This window comes from Aphelocoma coerulescens, chromosome 8 (genome assembly GCF_041296385.1).
Source record: "Aphelocoma coerulescens isolate FSJ_1873_10779 chromosome 8, UR_Acoe_1.0, whole genome shotgun sequence".
NCBI lineage: Eukaryota > Metazoa > Chordata > Aves > Passeriformes > Corvidae > Aphelocoma > Aphelocoma coerulescens.
This window is the reverse complement of record NC_091022.1, coordinates 26,553,121-26,571,496: the sequence shown is the minus strand read 5'-3', so window position 1 is coordinate 26,571,496 and position 18,376 is coordinate 26,553,121. Positions and strand designations below refer to the sequence as shown.

The following is an 18,376-nucleotide window of genomic DNA, read 5'->3' as shown; positions in this document are numbered from 1 at the left end:
TGTGAACAGGGTCTTTCAACCAGCATTGCCTAATTTTAGAACAGTTGATGGATTTGCTTTAAGCCCATCTGTAATACAGTGTGCTATACACCTTGCACTCAGGCCAAATAATATCAATAACAAGAACAAAGATAAAAACCTGAAAGGGGATTAATGTGCTGATGTCTCCAAGCTTTGAGACAGTGATCAGAAAGAGATCTGGGGAAGAGTGTGAGGTGGCTGGATCAGAGAAGAGGTACAGGAGGAATCAAAGGAGACCTGTGAGCAGCATGCAGAAAGGTTATGTCTCCTGCAACTTGCAATTACACAGGAAGGATGCAGAACCAGGGAAGATACAAAAGAGAATAAAGACAATAAAGTGTCAAGAGCTATTAATTGTCCCAATTACTTCTTGTTAGAGCAGCTGGCACTTACACAGAGTATTTTAGTAGCAGCAGGCAGAAGGTAAATAAGTATTACAATTTCATACATTAAAAAAAAAAAAAACCCTCAGTAATTTCTGAGTAAACCCTTTCATGCAACCTATCCCCAAACCAAGGATGCTGGAAAGGAGAAAAAGTTTAAAATGGCTTTACTACAGAAACCAAGCTTACTTCATGCCCCAAAGCTTACACCTGTATGTACAAGTGCCAGGACTTTCAAAAAGCTTCCTGTGTACATCTGGTTTATTTTACCCCTTAAGAAATAAAGGTTAGGTAAGCTGCCTAAATACACTACCCAAATTTCAGGGATAAACAGTTCCCTCAGGAATATAGCTCACACAAATCTTTAGTGTATAATTTAGATTACAGAAATGACAATTTTATAGTAAGGAAAACATGGTAAAATACAGAGAGAGTAATGGGTATAAAAACCAGAACTAATGCAGTATTTAAGAGAAGAGCAATGCCAACATTAACTTTCCATACTGACATACAAGCAGGGAGGGGCTAAAGAAAGACAACTGAGAGAAATAATATGCAGCACCTCTTCTTGCCCTCTAGGATTCCTGGAGCTTGTCTCTTGGGATCAGGATGCCTCTGGTTTTCCTACCCAATTCTCAGATTTTCATGTGGCTTTATGGATTTCTTTAAACTTCTCTGTGCAAAAGTGTGACATACCTTAGCAGATGATTTTTAGCTTCCTTTAAAGAAGGGCAGAGGAACAACAGGTATTTTTAATACTCTCCTTTAAAAAAAATTAAAAATAGGCCAGTAGGTATAAAAAGTGTTCTGAAGGTTAAACTTTCTAATAAATAACTTTGGGTTGCAATTACCAAGCAACAAATATTTGGTGCTTGGGCTTCAAGGGATTTGTGCAGCCCAGTTGGAGAAGCTGGCAGGTTGGCACACAAGAGTGAGTTCACTTCTGTGCTGAACTGCCTCTTCCACAGCCACAGGTGATTTGTTTTCTACTTCAGACTGATTTTTAACAACATGCAAGTAAAGGAGGTGAGGCAGCAGTCAGGCTGCTTGTGGTTTCTCCAGTCTGTGGAGCAAAGCTGTATGTGAGAGGATGAGCTCTAGCAGTCCTATGCCAGTATGGATGAATTTACCTCACCCGAGGTCACCCATCTGCTGAGCAGCAACTCTCTCCAGACCCCTTTGTACAGGAAGTTACAGGAAATGGGCACTTCCAAGGCACAGTTCATCTGTCCTGCTCTACAAATCTGAGAGGAAGAAAAATCATGCTCTTCTTCACTGGCTACACACTGAGGAGGTCTCCAGTGATCACCACAGGAGCCTTGCTCAGGTAGAAAGTCCACCTTTGGTCAGACCAATCCCACCATGGTTTTACCAGGTGACCAAGGCAGATGGTCTCCAGCTGACCCTCACCTAAATGGGGTTCAGCCACACTGGGATCTCAACACCACAGTGCAATCCTTAATGTAACTCAGCACAGCTGTTCATAAGTACAAATAAGTACTTCAGTGAGAAGTGATTCAAGCAAGGCAAGTTTGGCACAATCCACACCCAAGGCCCCCATAACAGCAACACAAAGCAAATCCTGCAAGACTACATTGGTCTGTACATGGAAAAAGCCTAACATCTTTGGAAGCATATAAACAACTTATCAAAAGGAAAAAAAAAACAGCAAAGTTTATTTCATGAACTCTAGGCTAGATAATCTTGCTTTCATAACAGAAGCTTTGATTCTGGACCTCCAAACAGCAAAGCCTTAAGAAAAAAAAAAAGGGTTCTAGTACATCCAATTTATGACTGTTGGGAAAAGCAACAATCACATCAAAACAGCTGCTCTGAAAACCTATCCAGCTACAGGCCATCACCCTGCAGTTTAAGAATATTTCACTCCATTGCCTGAACACATTTATATTCTTCCAGGCAGTTTTCCTGATGTTTTATAAGGATTCCCCAATGCAACAACAAACGATCTTTCTTTTAATACTATCACTGGATGCATTGTAACCTGCACCTAGGGACACCCTGCTCTGCTCAGATAAAACTTAATTGTTCTTCTGACATGGTACAATGAAGGAACTTTAAACTCACCTAATAAACGAAACAGTCCTCTATTTTTAACATTTTCCATAGCCCCAATGCCTAAAAAAATTCACTTTAAAAATGTTCCAAGAGAGCACAAATAACCAACACAGACCTAGTCTGCAAAAAAATACGTATTTTTTTTAGAAGGTGTCAAATAAAGAGTAAGGTTTTATTCTGCTGCGGTAGAAGTCCTGCTTCTGTGGGTAAAGGAAAGCCAGATATCAGTGATGCTGTGGAACACTGGACAAAGAATTTCAACTGCTGGCAACAAATGGAAAAAATCCCTACAGCATATCTGTGCTGTCTCTTTTGCCAGACTACTTCCATAATTTTATGCTTTCTACCAAAATAACAGGGTAATATAGGTGCATACCATAGAATTCTGTGGTTTGGTAGTGGAAATTTCAGCTCATGACCTTTGAGGTTAATGGTGCTATTTAAATTTAAGACACAATGAGGCTATTAACCAATTACTCCCACTGACCTCACTGTTAACTGGAAGACTGTCAACACAGAATGAGGCCAATTATATAGGAGCTATCATCTGTTCAGGAAGCCACACTCTTCAGCTGGTTGGGAGACCATCCCAGGCTGGAGGATGATGACATGGCTTTATCCATTCCTGCTGTTGTCACGGCTCAGGTGCCACACAGGCACAAAGACTTTGATGCTTAGGAAACTCCTACTAGCACAGAACAATCCTCAGCAACCTGGTTGACTTGACACACACGAAGGCTTTCTTTTCTCTTTCCACTGGCATCAGCCAGGCCTTCATATGTCCAAGACTCCAGCCATCACCATCAGAGAGCCTTCCATACCCAGGGCCCGTCCCCACAGCACCAGGTATGAACACTGCCATGATTAAGACTGCAGCTCTGCACATGTTGCTGACAGATGCAGAATTTCCTCCAGTAATGAACTCCATGAATTTCATCGCTTGCTGTTCCATGTGGAAAGCAGAGCCAACCTCTCCTTCTGTATCATTAGGATCATAACAGTAATTTATTAAAAAAATCTGTCAAAACTAGATGCTATTGCACATTTCTTAAGCTTTTAAGTAATGAATGAAGGGGAAAAAAAAAAAATCTCACAGTCACATCAACTATGCAAACCAAAATAAGACCAGATACTAAAAATGAATGTTGGGAAAAAAACAACATGTAAGTGTATACAGTAAAATCTTGCTCCAAATGCTTCCACAAGACCCAGATAGAAATAATTTTAAAAACACTGCAATCAAGCTTAATGGAGGCTTTACTTGATTCATCTATTTAAGAATCCAGAAAAAAACCCTCACAATTTCTACAGAAGAGACTGCTTCTAAGATTCAGACTAACATGAACAGGCCAGATGCTCCAGTGTACCAAATTTGCTCCTCAGCATTTTCCTATCCTGCCCACAAACTCAGCCCATTCTGTGAAAGGGCAATTGCTGAGCATCAGAGCTGACAGGTTAACAGGAAGGAGGGAAAAAAAGCACATCAGCCAATGACATTCCCATACCACAAGAGGATCCCAAATGTGTTGTTCGACACTACAAAAAGCAACATAACCTGGCAAGATTTCAAACAGGTTTCCGGTAGAGTGACCTGCAGAGAGCAGCATGAGATTCAGGGAGTCAGGCAAGGAAGAAGAGCTGGGAGCATGGCACTGCCAGGTGTACTCTGGGCTTGAGTGCCCTGATGGGCCCCACCTGCAGCCTCCACCACCAACCCAGTCCAGGTGCTCCATTTAAACTCAGGGCTGGGGCACAGAGGGCAAAACTCTGGCCTTTCAGTTTCTAAGTAGACTATTTCACCATTGAGAAAGTGGATGGAAAAACAGAGAACTGGCTGCATAGCTCCATCTCTAACCTCCAGTACTGTATCTCAGGTATAGGGTTGGGATTTTCATCAGTTGTAGGGTAAGACTGCTAAGATGCACTGAGAGGCACACAGATCCAAAGGTGAGTGCATGCACCACACAGAGCATCCCAGTACTACAGATGATTTAACTCCGTGGTTCCATGAAGTGTAGTTAGTTCTGGGTGTTAATAACCCTTATTCAGAACTGTTCAGCAATGTACTCTCATTAGCCAGACCATCTGTGTAAAGGGAACAACCTACGCTGTCACAGCACATGGAGCCTGGGGCTGACCTTAATATCTTCCCCCACATACCAGCAGAGGACAAGAGGAGAGAAATCTGGCATCAGTTTGTCGTGACTGCTGCCAGAGGAAGATATCTGGGCTGCAGAGGAAGTGCCTCACCTCTCCAGTCACTCTGCCAGCTGTGGCAAATATAACGTGGCACTTCTCTTCCTAAGGTCCCACTGGTGAAGAGGGAAATTTGGCTGTCCTATTACAACAGGATAAGTCCTCTTTAGATATCACAAGCCTCTGACTTACTGGGAAAGAGAGGCTTCACAGATCATATGAAACAGTAAAATCTCCTGACATTATTCAGTCAGTGTAAATTATCTGATAGACTGAAAGTGCTCAGCATGACACAGAACTGCATTCCAAATATGAAGTCTTTGTTGCTTCTTGCTCCTTCCTCTGTATCTCATCTGTTGCAACAAGCTGCCTGCTGGACATTCCTGGAGCTTCTTACCTGCACAGAAGTCTGAGATCCTTAAGCTGACTCCTACAGCAACAACCTACACAGGAAATTGATGCAGGTCAGAGAGCCTACAGGACAGTAAGGATACAACCCAGCCCTGAGTGAAACATGCAGCCATCTTTAAGCATGCTGAGGTTTAGTCTTCCCTTTCTAGGCACCTCATTCTTCCAGAATCTGCTTTTCTGACCAACAAATATGCTTCTCCCTCAGGACAAAAAAAAAGCAAAACAAACCACTCAGACCCAATCTGCTTAATGTGCTACTTAGTTCTGGAGATACCATTTTTTCCTTTTCTACCAATCTCTTTTCATCTTTGATTCCTTCACTGCTTTCATATATTGTGTTTATTAACTTCCTCTGACTGCTGCCACATCCAAGGAGAGCTGCACAGAGCAAACCCAGTGCAATTGCGTGCTGTCTGCTGCTGAGAGAGCCCGAGAAGAGCTCCAGTGAGCCCAGTACAAACCACAGAGTGGAGCCTCAAGTGAGAGGAAACTCGGAGAGGGATTTGAAAGACTCTTCCAAGATGTAATTAAAGCTGATGTTTTCTTTAGAGCAGCAGAATTCAGCAATGAGTACATTAACAGAAAGGTTGGTACTGTGAACACCAACAGGCATCACAAGTCAACCAGAAGTAAATTGTCTGGATTATGAGATGTTACCTAGGATGCCAGTAAAAGTATACAAAGTGCTTTATCTCTTCTCATCATGGCATGGCAGAAATAATCTCCCACACATTAAGGCTGCTAGCAGGAACCTTGTCCTATGGAAACAATGCTCTTCTAAGGCTTCAGCATCCAGTTTTGCTGCTGTCCCTTCTAAGGGAAGGGATCAAATTAAGACCCTTTTTGAATGTTTGATTTTGCAAAACCAGCAGTAGTTTAGCATCTCTGAAAATTCCACCTTTCTGCCATCTGTTCAAGACTTGCCAGTGGGTTAGCAATCTATTAAGCAGGGAACACATGACCAACAAACAAGCAGGATAAAGAAAGGACTTCTCTTGAAAAACTAGGAACAAAACAAAACAGAAGTTATTCAAAACCAGAGCTACTTGAATGAGGAACAACAATTAAAACTGTTGGCACATGACAGACCTGGATACAAGAGTCTGTATCAGACCAGCTTTGTATCACATCATCTCAACAGGAAAGCTCCTTCAATAGAAGTTATTTCTTTTAAACAATATCCATTTTTATATACCTTTGACAATTTGGGGTTCTGTATAAGCAGTGAGCAACAGCTTGGCAAAAGGTGACTTTACATGGGCTACTGCAACTAAACAAACTGACAAGAATGTAAAAAATGCCTGAATTGAGAAATTAAAACACTCATTTAGAGACTTTTGGAATTATGCATTCACAAGAAGAAATAAATACAAAAGGATATATAATAGATATGATTGTTGGGAAGCTCAGGAAATCCCATTTATATATTGGACATAAGAAAACATGGGCATGTAGATATTTTACAGCAAGTGACTGCCTGACTGAAAAAGGCCTAAAAAACAAGGGAAGGCAAACTAACAACAGCAAGATGCAATGACTTCAGGTACACAAAGACTCTTTAGCTATACATTGCATGAAAATATGGAGGACAATGGTTCAAATAAAGTCAACTGTGTTGGAAATAGTGCATGAAATCCCAGAAGTGATAAAACTACTAGTCAGTGAAGAAAACGAAAGGAACCAAGTGGAAGAAATCAATCAAGAAGAAAAAGTAAGCTTTTTTTTCATAAAAGCAGGCAAGGGGCCAGATAACATAGATGGACACACATGCAAAGACCCCCCACAGAAAAGTGTAGCTCTGTCTCTAAGTACAGCAACTGAAAAATTTGATAAACTAGGAAGCTCCAAACTAAGGAATGACAGCAAGCAGCGAGGGGTGAAAACAATTTTTCTTGTGCTGGAAAAAAACCCACCTTCTAATGCAAATGGATGAGCTGATTAACAAAGCTTGCAGAGCCTGTTGTGAAAGACGGGTGAATGGAGAGAACCCGAGGGAGACACTAAGAGCATGTAAACCAAATCAGGGAGCAGCTGACTGCATTCAGAGGGAAGAGGCTGTAGGAGCACTCAGAAACACGAAAACAAGAATATGACCTAGGCCACATGAAGCACCAGTAAACACACTGAAGTGGAGGGCAACAGGAGGCATCTGTTCAATGTGTTCTTAGACTGCAGAAGTATTAGAGTTTTACAGATACCATCATTTATTATTAGTAGTTTTTATAACCAGGGGGAAGCACCAGAATGCTTATTTTTTACTGAAGCCATACAAAACCCACAGAGAAGCTGCACTTGTTTTTCAGTACTAAAAACCCAACTGTTGAAAGGTGAGAACACCCCTTAATTTATGGAAATCCCAAACCCAACCTCCCTTGCATTAACTTTAAATCATTATGGAAACAAAGGCTGCATATTTTGTCTATTGTGAGGATACTGAAGTACTTTTTTTCTAAAATAGTTTAGTATGTCAATGAAATTGCAGATGCTTCTGTGCACTTCAGGGACTTCAAACATTGCATCAATTATCTGAATAAGTAATGAAAAGACATTGTGAATAAAATGGTTCACCAAGCCTGGTTCACAAGTCAATTGCTTTCTGAATCCAGTAATATACTGTAGTATTTGACATGCTGTTTCCTTTTGCAAGAGGTTAAGAGTTTCCTGTGCTTCTATGCTATACTTGCTGCAGAGTTTGGAGAGGAAAAAAACCTGACAAAATATGAAAGACTGCAAGAAGGACAAAACACTTTTAGATTCTCCACTACAACCCTCTTTTCACACAGAACAAAACAAAGAAGGTCACTGAAACCAGAACTTTGAAGTCCAACCAAGGCAGAAACATGAAAATCCCCCTAGCAGATTGGGCTAATGATAAGCAATCTAATACTTTAAAATTCCACCTTTGACAAACTGGACTAGGTGACAGCAGAACATGAAATGTCTGTTTGTTGAGCTCTCGTTTCCAGAGAGTCTCTTACTGGCACCTGGAAACAGAGCAAGCATAAGGCTGATTATCATTTCCATAACCCCCAAGGAAAACTATCGTGCAAGATGTTTGAGTAAGAGCAGTGCTGTTCGAAGGCAGCATTCATAAACAGAACAAAGACTAAACAAAAGGCTAAACAAGTACATCATAATTAACAACTAGCACCAAACTTTTAATTAAGATATGTAAGAAAAATCAAGGAGAGCTAATTAAAAAAAACACCAGCGTATATACTTTTAGAAAAATCTGAATTGGTACCGTGAAGTAAACAGGCTAATTAGAAGTGACCACAATTATTTTGCCACTGTTACTGAGTTTAGTCATGATTTTTCAGCTTGCTCTTTAATCCTACACCTTGTTTGAACTCCTCTGTTGTTTGAATGCAGGATTCTTCCATCAATTTCTTTAAAAACTGAGCAAAAGTGAAGAAAATACCACAGATTTAACTTTGTATGGCATGCATGTTTTGTCATTAGCTTTGAGACACTTTTCAGCCTAGGACAGCATCATTCTTGCAGGACCAGAATTATAATTATTATAAACTTTCCCCACTCATCCTGAACAAATCCACAGTTTCTTCAAATGGATCCTGATAAAACTGCCACATCAATAATGCTACACTCCACATGTTTTTCTTTTATCCAGGCAGCTAGACCAGTATAAGAATATGATGCTATTTCACATAGATTTTACTGTTCAAGGTATCAACTTCCCTTAGGGCCAGAAAGCAGTTACAGATAATAGGAATCTAACTGGCAATATTAAGGTTTTACTTCTTTCCTCTTATATACTACCCTTTCATGAAAATACATCCATTCTCATTACTTTTACCATTCTTCAAAACTGTTACTAGGCTGATTTGAACAGTAACAGTTAATGCTGATAGAAACAAGCAAAGAAAAATGCTGACACAACCTAGAGTTATTTAAGAACTTATTTACTACACATCTATTTCCAGAAAATTAATAAAAAGTTGCTGACTCCCAGCTGTAAAAAAACCCCAAGTACACCTAGGCAAAATAAAACTGGATAAAAAAGGAATTCCCACCCACAGCCCAGAATGCAAACAGCAAAATGACTTGCAATTAAACAACTTCTGCCTCTCCCCTACAGTGTTGGCAAAATACCCAACACTCCATTGAGATACGTGTTAACTCTTTGTGATTAGCAAGCTTAGGAACCAGCTTCTGCACCCACACAAAAGCAAAATTCCACTTTTTAAAATATGCTCTTACATTTAAGAGAAGTCTATGGCCTCCTAAAATTCCATTCTGATGTATCACTACACACTAAAAAGGGAACCCTTAAACTATCCAGGAAGAATTGGCTGCCCACAGTAGCATCTTTCTCATTCCACATTTAAAGTTCCAGGCAGCTCCTATCCTGCTTGTAGCTTTCAGACTGTTATGGCTGTAGGGTGTCACCTTTTTCCCCTTCCACAAAACCAGTAAACATGTAAAGCAGTCTTGTCTTAACTAATGACACAGTACACACCTTCCCTGAAAGTCATTAATTTTAAACTTCTAAATTTGAGGTGTTTCCTCCATATTGAGACAAAAATAACAAGTCCTTCCTGCACATAACTAAAAAAATTAACTGTGTTTCAAAACTCCTTTAAAATTTAGATAAAAACACACATGCCTGTGCCAGGTAACTCACCAGCAGTACTGAAATGGAATGGACTCTCCATTTCCTCAAGACTGTTTCCAGGCCTCTCTACTGCCAAAGCTAGACAAGCACTTTCTCCCTAGTCTACATTTTTCTGTTCAATAGGTGGAATAAAGTAAAAGGCTTATTTCTGTGCAAAGCCTTCTTCCTCTGCATAGCAATAAGCCTAACATTGTAATTGATTTTTTTTAAAGTGTCATTTAAATTATTTTGGTATGATTTATCTTTCCTTACTTTTTCCTAAAACATCTCAGAATATTAACAAGGAAATAAATGTAGTAATACTCCAACATCTTCAAACATTACCTAATTTAAAAATCTAATTTACTTTCCATCATTTAGGCTTCCTTACTATTTCGGATGTCACTCAGTGTGGATAGTAAAATTAAACTATCAATTTCATTTTTGCTTTGAATGTGTTGCAGGCTCTGCTTCTCAACCACTAGAACCTTCTTGTTTAAGGTTTCCAATATTGTTCTGGAATTTTAGAATTAAAAACCAGGGAGAACTACTGCTTTGTTTTTATTAAAAGAATTCTCAACTGCTCTCCCTGGCCCTTCTCATAAGAAAAGGCCAAGTACTGGCACAAAACTAAGCCTCCAATATACCTGTTAAATAGTATTCAGTGGTCCTCTATTAATACAGGGAGATAATAAAAGCCTTAAATAGCACTGAGGGTGCCACTGGATACAATGACCTGCCAATGAAGCCAGTGGGAGACCTACTTAAGAACCAATAAACAAATTGAGCAAGTGATGCAATATGAGCTGTCCTACTCTTGCTTTGGTGAAATTTAAAACATGATTTATCACCGTAGGCAGCCTTACTGCCAGCCAGCCTCCACAACCAGTGAGTCTTACTCAAGACATGCCACTGCACTGAAAAAGAACTCAGAGAAAATATTTAGGGAGATATATATTCTTTAACACACATGTTCATTGATAGAATTTGCTTTATGGATTTTTTTTTTTTAATATGGTATAACAAATGAACAGAAGTTTAAACTCTAATCACGCCAATGGATAATACCTGGGAATACTTCGTGTATCATCGGCCTGCTGCAGGCAAAAGAAATAATGCTATCGGCATAAAACCAGCGCTAACTTCCAGAGCAACAATTAGGCAATTAAAACTACACAGTCACGGGTAACGACTTTAATTAAAAACACCTTAACTGTGCTCATCGCAGTAAACGGGATTGAGCCTGGAACTCACACTCGCGTCACAGAGTTACACAGGAAAACAAGGAGAAGCCACTGGAAGGTGAACGGGTACAAAACCACGGAGAAGCCACCCACAGGTACGGACAGCGGGAGAAGCCACTGGAAGTGCCCAGGTACGAACAGCGGGAGAAGCCCCGGCGGATCCCCAGGGTCACACTCGCGATGTGCCCCGGCCCCGCTCCCCGGCGGCCGCAACCCGCAAGTCTCCGGTGGATAAATGTTCCTTTTAAAAACTCTAGTTTTGGAAACACAGTGGAAAATCACGTTTCTTGTTGTTGTTTAAAAAAAAAAAAACAAACCAAACCACAAAAAAAAAAACCAAAAAAAAAACCACCTTAGCCTTTCTTTAGAAGCGGAATGGACGCAGGAGGGCTCACCCAGACCGGTCCGAGAGCGACCCCGCTCCTGGCGGCACTCGACGCCCCGGGGGCGGATTCACCGCCTGAATCCCCGGAGGAAAAGGGAGGGTCTAATCCCCGCGCCCCGGGAGCGCTCACCGACAGGCAAAGGGAGAAGGCGGAAAGACCCCTGCGCCCCGTGCCCCCCGCCCGGGGGTGCCGCTCACCGCGCTCCGGCCGCGCATCTTCCGCCGCCGCCGGGCGGCCACGAGGAGGGAGCGCGCGGCCGCACGTGGCGCTGGCGCTACGGGGCCTCCCGCGCAGGCGGGCGGGCGGGGCGCTGAGCAGCGGCGGCGGGGCCGGCCCGTTCCGCCGGCCGTGCCCGAGTGGCCGCGGGGGCCGGCGCGGGGAGGGCTCTTATGGCGCACGCAATGGGCGGCAGCTGTGCGGGCTGCGGCGGCCAGCCCAGGCGGCGGAGAGGGCACACGTGTGGGTCGCGGAGGCCCACGCGGGGGTGCGGAGAGGGAAGAACCGGGGTAACGCACCCAGGAGCGTCCGCACAGCTCCGCTCCTTCCCGGGTGGTTCCCGACGTGGGAATGGAAATTAATGGAGCGTGGCGGGCAGGGTGAGGTTTGTGATGATCTCCACCATGCTAGTGCTTCCCCTTGTCTCTGACTGGGGCCGTGACCTTCTCCCATAAAGATGTATGAGGAAGAATTTTGAGTAGGTTAAAAAGCCTCTTTTTCAATCAGTGCTGAAGGAAAGGATAAGATGATGTGACACAAATGTATGATCGTGTGCCGCAAATAGAACATTGTGGGAAGCTTTTCCGTAGACATAAGCTTTGTCCTATATTTTTTTAAACAGTTTATTTTCTTGCTGTGTAGGTCATTCTTAACATTAGGCTAAATTTAGATGAAGATTCACCAGCAGCGAAAACTGTCTGAGGAAGGCAAGTTAGACCCACAGCCTCAGCCTCAGCTGTGGCCTGGTCAGGAACCTGGGTTCGTAATTATTTACGTTTTTACTGACTTATTTTTGTTTCAGGTAGCTTGGTTAAATGTAACAGAATCTCAGATATTTAAATGAAATACCTGGAGTCTAAAAGAATTAGAAACTTCTAGCTTGCCTGGTTTACTTTAGTGCCGCAAGCCGTATATACACCTTGCATTAATTCCACGGGTATTTCTACCACAAAGTGAGGAAAGGCTGAACATCTCGGGCGTTTTGAAGATCTGTACTGAAACTTCAAAACAGGGTCCAATCTCCGCTTCCAGTAAGGACGGCAGAATTTGTACTTGTTTATGCACTTTGATTTTCAGTTCTTTGTGTATAAATTTAGCTGTGGGTGGAGTATCCTGAGCCAAATTCCTCCCTTTATGCTATACATACAGGATTACAGAAGGACAGACATCATTCTGTGTTAGATTGACAAGGAATTGCATTTCCCAGCAAATGTTGGATCAGAGCCATCTGTTTCAGAAATTAGCATAGCAGCAATTTGTTTGTTTGGCTTCATCTGTCTATTAGTTTGGTCCAAATCCTCTTGTTTTTAGAGCCATGCTATCACATAGGAAAAGGATCTGTGATACACTCTGTGCAGGCAACCCCTAAAATACATGAATTATTTTAAACAGAGGAGATACGAAATGTCATTGTCAGAAATCCAGATGAAGCTCAAGTAAGATTATTTGTTTTCCTGTAAACAAGTTTGACTTTCTCACAGCACTCTGTCTTATATTAAATTATCTGCCCCTAACCAGTGTCCTGGTCTCAGGATACTTCTCTCCAACCCAAAGTAGTGTTGGTGTACTTTTAGGTGCGGTGGATATTTTCCTTCTGTTTATTTTGACAGAATGATGGAAAATCCTTCCTACTTACAGCCTCTACAACTTTTGAAGAGGTATTGATATTCTCAAAAACGGAGAAGTCTAGCTGCAAACAAGTCAGGAAAGGGCATCAATCCATTAAATGATAAGGTATCACCACATTAGACAACAGCTTTTCTAAAAGTGTTTCACTTTGAGCTCTGTATACCCAAGGAAATGACATCTCTTACACAGCTTTTTTATTTGTGGCATACCCAGGCTGCACTATTCAGGACTTCAGTTATTTGCCTAGATTTTTTAGCTCTCTGGAAAAAACCCAAAAAACTACTTAATACTCCAAAAACTTGCATCTACTGTTTTATAGTTCTACTGGATCTGGTTACAGTGCAAATATTTCTCCACAGGTGTAGAGAAAGGTCTACACTACACTGTACAGCTATTGATCATTATGTGGCATTTGCTTGATGATGTTTTGATTCAGAGGATATTCCTAACTAGTCTTTGAAAATATAACCAAAAATAGTCATAGGAAAGTCTTCTGTACCCTTGAGAAGTGTAGAGACCAACACAGTTATTATGAAAAGAGAATGTTGGGTAGATCTGCTCAAATAGGAAGTAATTGTGAATGTTTCTTATAACTGAATACTGCTAATGCATGATTTAGAAACTGCACAAAGATTCAGTTCATTTTCATGTTACTTCATTTCTTAGTTACATGGCAAAACCATCAACAAAAACACTTTCTAAAATAAGAACTTACATTTCAGAAAAATGAGTCGTGTGTTGTAGGCAGTGAAAGTGACGTGAAGTCTGAACTCAGAGGACGTGAGTGCTCATTCTACACCTGTGCTGGAGGTCACCTGGGTTGCTCTGTGGGCCTCTGTCTCTACCTGAGCATCTTGCTCACTGTACTCCTCCCACCGCCCGCCCCATTTCTTTGTCTCATCCGAGCCACCAACAATGGGATCTGCTGGAGTTTGGAAACCTGGGCTGAATGGAGGGGGCAGGAGCTGCCAACAAGAATCGCTTACCCGGGTCACTGCTGAAATCATAACACCCAAGGCAGAACTGTGCTCACATCACCTGCTGATGAAACAGCAGCGCCAGCTGAAGTCAGATGGTGACAACATCTGGTGGCTTCTCTGTTCTGCTGTCAGAGCAGGGCGAGGAAATTGCCCCTTCAGAAGATGCATTCTGAATCAATACACGGGTAATGCACACCACGGCGTTTAGAACAAATAGCAAATGTCAGAAGTAAATAGTTCTGTATTTTAGCCATGGAAAGAGAGTGTAAGTGCTTTTCTAGGGTAAGTGTAGAAAGCCATTACAAAGCTTATCTTTGCAACTGACCTATAAAAGCTATAAACACATCAAAGGCTTTGAGGACATCAGATACAAACTTTAATTCTTCCCACAGTCAAAACTCCCATGAAGTCAATGTCCCAGGATCACAACTCTGAGTATGCTCAATAATGCTAATGGAACTCAGATTTCCATGGGCAGCTTCATTCACAACTTCACAATTTAATTCAGGTTACAGTTTATTAAATAGTGATTTCTGGTAGTGATTTTTCCTCTAAATGGCAGGACGTAAGGCAGCACAATTTTTTGGAATAGAATTTCTTGGATGTTTTATCATTACAGAATAAAAAACTTCTAAAAATGTAGCTGAAATGCTTTTTCTTTAAGACAACAGCTTTTTGCTTACAGTTAGCAGGTTATGAGGTTACATTTGTGTCACAAGTAAAAGCAGGCAAAATTTCTTCCAGGTAAAGAGTCTAGACTTTAACAGCAATCTCAGGTTTTAGCAGCAACCATTTTTTCTTATATTTTTGTCCATCTCTAACCATAATGTATTTACTCAATCATAGCACCATGAATTTTAGTAAATGTGGCTTTTTGATTTTTTAAAATGCTATGCAAAGATGTCCTTTACTGTAAATACTTAACAAGTTAACCTGATATCATAAGCTATCAAATACAGAGGGGATGAAGATGCCGATGGATCCCTCTGAATGTTTTAGCCTTAAGGCTCCTGCAGGTTTTATTCGGATTCACAATAGTAGGAGTGGGAAGGAGGAGATAAATAAAACATTTGTTTCAGAAAGTAGGTGACTTTGACAGAACACTGATGTAAACCATGAAGCCTTGCAGATCAGAGGAATATTGTTAAGAAGGGAGGCTGGTGAAGAACACTCAACACCAGCCCCCGAGTGGTGCTGATCAGAACAGTTCTGCTTTGCTTTTAAGTATTACTGCACCTTCTCTGCTCTTCTGTAAAGAATTCAGTTGGTGACTCCCACTGATGTATCACAGTCACTCATGTTTTTACACCACTCAATGGATATTTTGGTAAAGGTCTAATCTCATTTGGATTTATTACGATTTATCTCAGATTAAGCATTTATCTGCTAAGGATTATGACCCATACTGTGAGGTACTGATGAACCATCAGAGTTCAGGAATGTCTAAGCACATTAGAATGAATCAGCAGTATTATTTTTTGACACAGTCTTCACACATTATCTTTTTTCAATCAACTTTGCAACATTCATACAGATAAGTATCTAATTTTCCTTTAATACGGGCAGTAACCTGGAAAGCTCTTAACATCCAGTAAGAGCAAAGCTGCATTTAATTAGGAGCAGCTTAAAAGATCAGGCCTTGGAGCCACATGACTTTGTATTCACTCTGCCTTCAACTGTCAGTATAACTATTGAATTTTTTTTATACCAATTTAAATATTTTTTCTTAGTTTTGAAGTGTATTTTGGTGAGTCTTCCACTGCTATCCCAACTTTCTACTTTTTCCTAATTTGCATAGCCAGGAGTAGAAAGAAGAACAAGGATAAAGAAGAAGACTATGTTTATTATCTTTCTGGACTTTTAAGACATTTTTTTCTGGTTGAGAATGTTTGAACTGCTTTCTCTGTTGATACACATGGTACTGCACCACAGGAAAAGTGTAGGATTTCTCATGGGTTGAAAAGAAGTTGGTCTTTGGCTTCAGTTTTGGCAAAGCCACCAATGTATGCTATAGTTGCCCCAAAAAGGCTTCTGGCTATTTTCATACTTAATAATTTTGCATATATGTCATACCTTAGAAATTCCACTTTATGTTGTTTTAATTGCACAAATTTGGAGAATTCTGGTTGTCACTTTAAATGTGTATGTTTGGAAGTTCAGATTTTTTCTTTATGATTGTACACACAAAGAAGCTTTAAATACTTTCTGGCAGTATTTGGAATACTGCAAATAAGACCTTGGATATGAAACTGCACAATTTAATGTGTTTAACCACTCTTACTAAAGGAATTAGGGAGAAATATATTGTTCATTTCCAGTATACATTTCTACTGTTTGCTAAATAGTGTCACATTTAGAATGTGCAATCCTATGACAAATTACTACACTGCAGTGTTATTGTTCATTTTGAGGATTGCCTGCAATGTCTGATTTGCTAAGCAGGGAGTTTGCAGTATGAATGTAGCTGTGAAGAGATGAAACCTCTGAAAGGCTGTAAGGGACACTAGTTCCAGTGTGTTTCACTATATGGAGTAATGTAATTAAATCTTGGTTTTCACAAGAAGAGTGCAAAATTCACATTTCTTTACAGTGTTGGGATATAGCATGCCCTGTTACCCATTTGCATCACAGTTTCTTATCCAATTAATGTTTAGAGCTATGGACACAGTGATGTGTGTGAAACCTTAGCTCTCATTGCAGTTAAACAAGGAAAAGATTCAGCTGATGAAAAATTAGATGAAACAGAAGAAAAATGGATGAGCACAGAAAAGAACTGATCTGCCATAACTAAAACCATTGATGAATAAGCTGTAAGGAGACATAATCAAAGACAAAATTATTTTTCAGTACCTTTTCTGAAAAACATCAAATAGAAAATCATCTGGATTCAGAAGAGAAAGGTTCTTTACCTGCTTTCACATGAGTACGTGTGCAAGGAGAGCAAAATAGTGAGTGAAGGGTATTTTCTGCTAATGGGATACATTAACGTTGCCATGGAATTTGGGATCAGCATGCACAGGGTATTGATCTTAAATGTGCTTCTGAGCTACAAGGATGAGGAGGACATGGTAATTTACTCACTTTTGACATCAGCCCAGAACTACACGTATAAGGAAAACCTAAGGGTAGGATGGATGGCAAAGTCAAACCTTGAGAAGCCTCTTTCTCAGAATCATAGAATCATTCAGTTGGAAGGGACTTTAGGAGGTTTTCTAGTACAAACTCTTGCTCAGATCAGGATCAACACTGAAATCACATCAGTTTGTTGAGGATGTGATGCAATGAAGTTTTGAAAACCTGCAAGGATCAAGATTCCCTGACCTCTCTGGACAACCTGTTTCAGTGCTTAAATATCCTAAAAAAAAAAAAAATTAATAAATAATCTGTGCTCTGTGTTCTCCTCCAGGACACTGACAGATATTCTGTGGCTTAGGTCTGATGGTAGATGCCCAAGGAATGCCCCTGGTAAGCAGCTGCCAGGTGGAGTAGGACTCAGCCCCTTGGGCCTGGCAGGAGATTTTTAGCCTGGTAGCAGTCTGCCCATCCACACTGTAAAATTCCAGCTTGGATGCGAGTGTGTTGTGGGAGATCATGCTGAAAGCCTTGCTGAAGGCAAGGTAGGCAACATCTATGGCTCTGCCTTTGTCTGCACATCTTCCAGTGCATCAACAGAAGGCCATTAGGCTTGGTCAGGTGGGGCAAACCTTGGAAAATCCATGCTGGATACTGCTTCTAATCCCCTTTCTTTCTTCAGGAATTGCTTCAAGAACTGCTCCTGCAGACTTGCACCATTATGGTCCCAGAGGACAAGCAGTAGTTCCTGGGATCATCATTCTTGTGTTTCTTTAGCATGATGAGCTTTGGATAAATTTAAGTGTGAACCCAATCTTTAACTTCATAGTTAAAAGCTTTGACATAGTCCACAGTGATACCCTCCTTACAAACAGGGACTAAAAAGTCTGTAAACAATTATTGATCTCCACATGCTACTGGGGAAATTTTCCAAGATCAGTGACAGCTGGGAAATCACTGGCATTTTAAAATTGTATATCAGTGATTCACTTTTTTGGCATTTACAGTATTGCATTATGGCAATGAACATGCTAGATGTGTATTAAAAAACCAAAATGCTTTTAGCATTTTAGCATTTTTTGTTTGAGCAGTGAAAATATCTTGATACAATTCAAAATAATGGGTTTGTTTATTAAAGATATATACC

At 40.8% G+C, this 18,376-nt stretch overlaps 1 protein-coding gene across 3 annotated transcripts in view; it reads right to left on the bottom strand.

The window, feature by feature from the left end:
- The window catches only part of ELAVL4 (ELAV like RNA binding protein 4), an 80,850-nt gene extending 69,221 nt beyond the window's left edge, over positions 1-11,629 (bottom strand). The window contains exon 1 of one of the 3 annotated variants that reach the window (XM_069023372.1): positions 11,530-11,629. In XM_069023372.1, coding sequence (XP_068879473.1) covers positions 11,530-11,547 — 18 coding nt within the window. In that variant the 5' untranslated portion in view covers positions 11,548-11,629. Of the gene's footprint in view, positions 1-11,298; positions 11,364-11,461; positions 11,482-11,529 lie in introns of those variants that run through there. The other 2 variants (XM_069023376.1, XM_069023375.1) reach the window with 2 other exon arrangements.
- Positions 11,630-18,376: the final 6,747 nt, after the last annotated feature.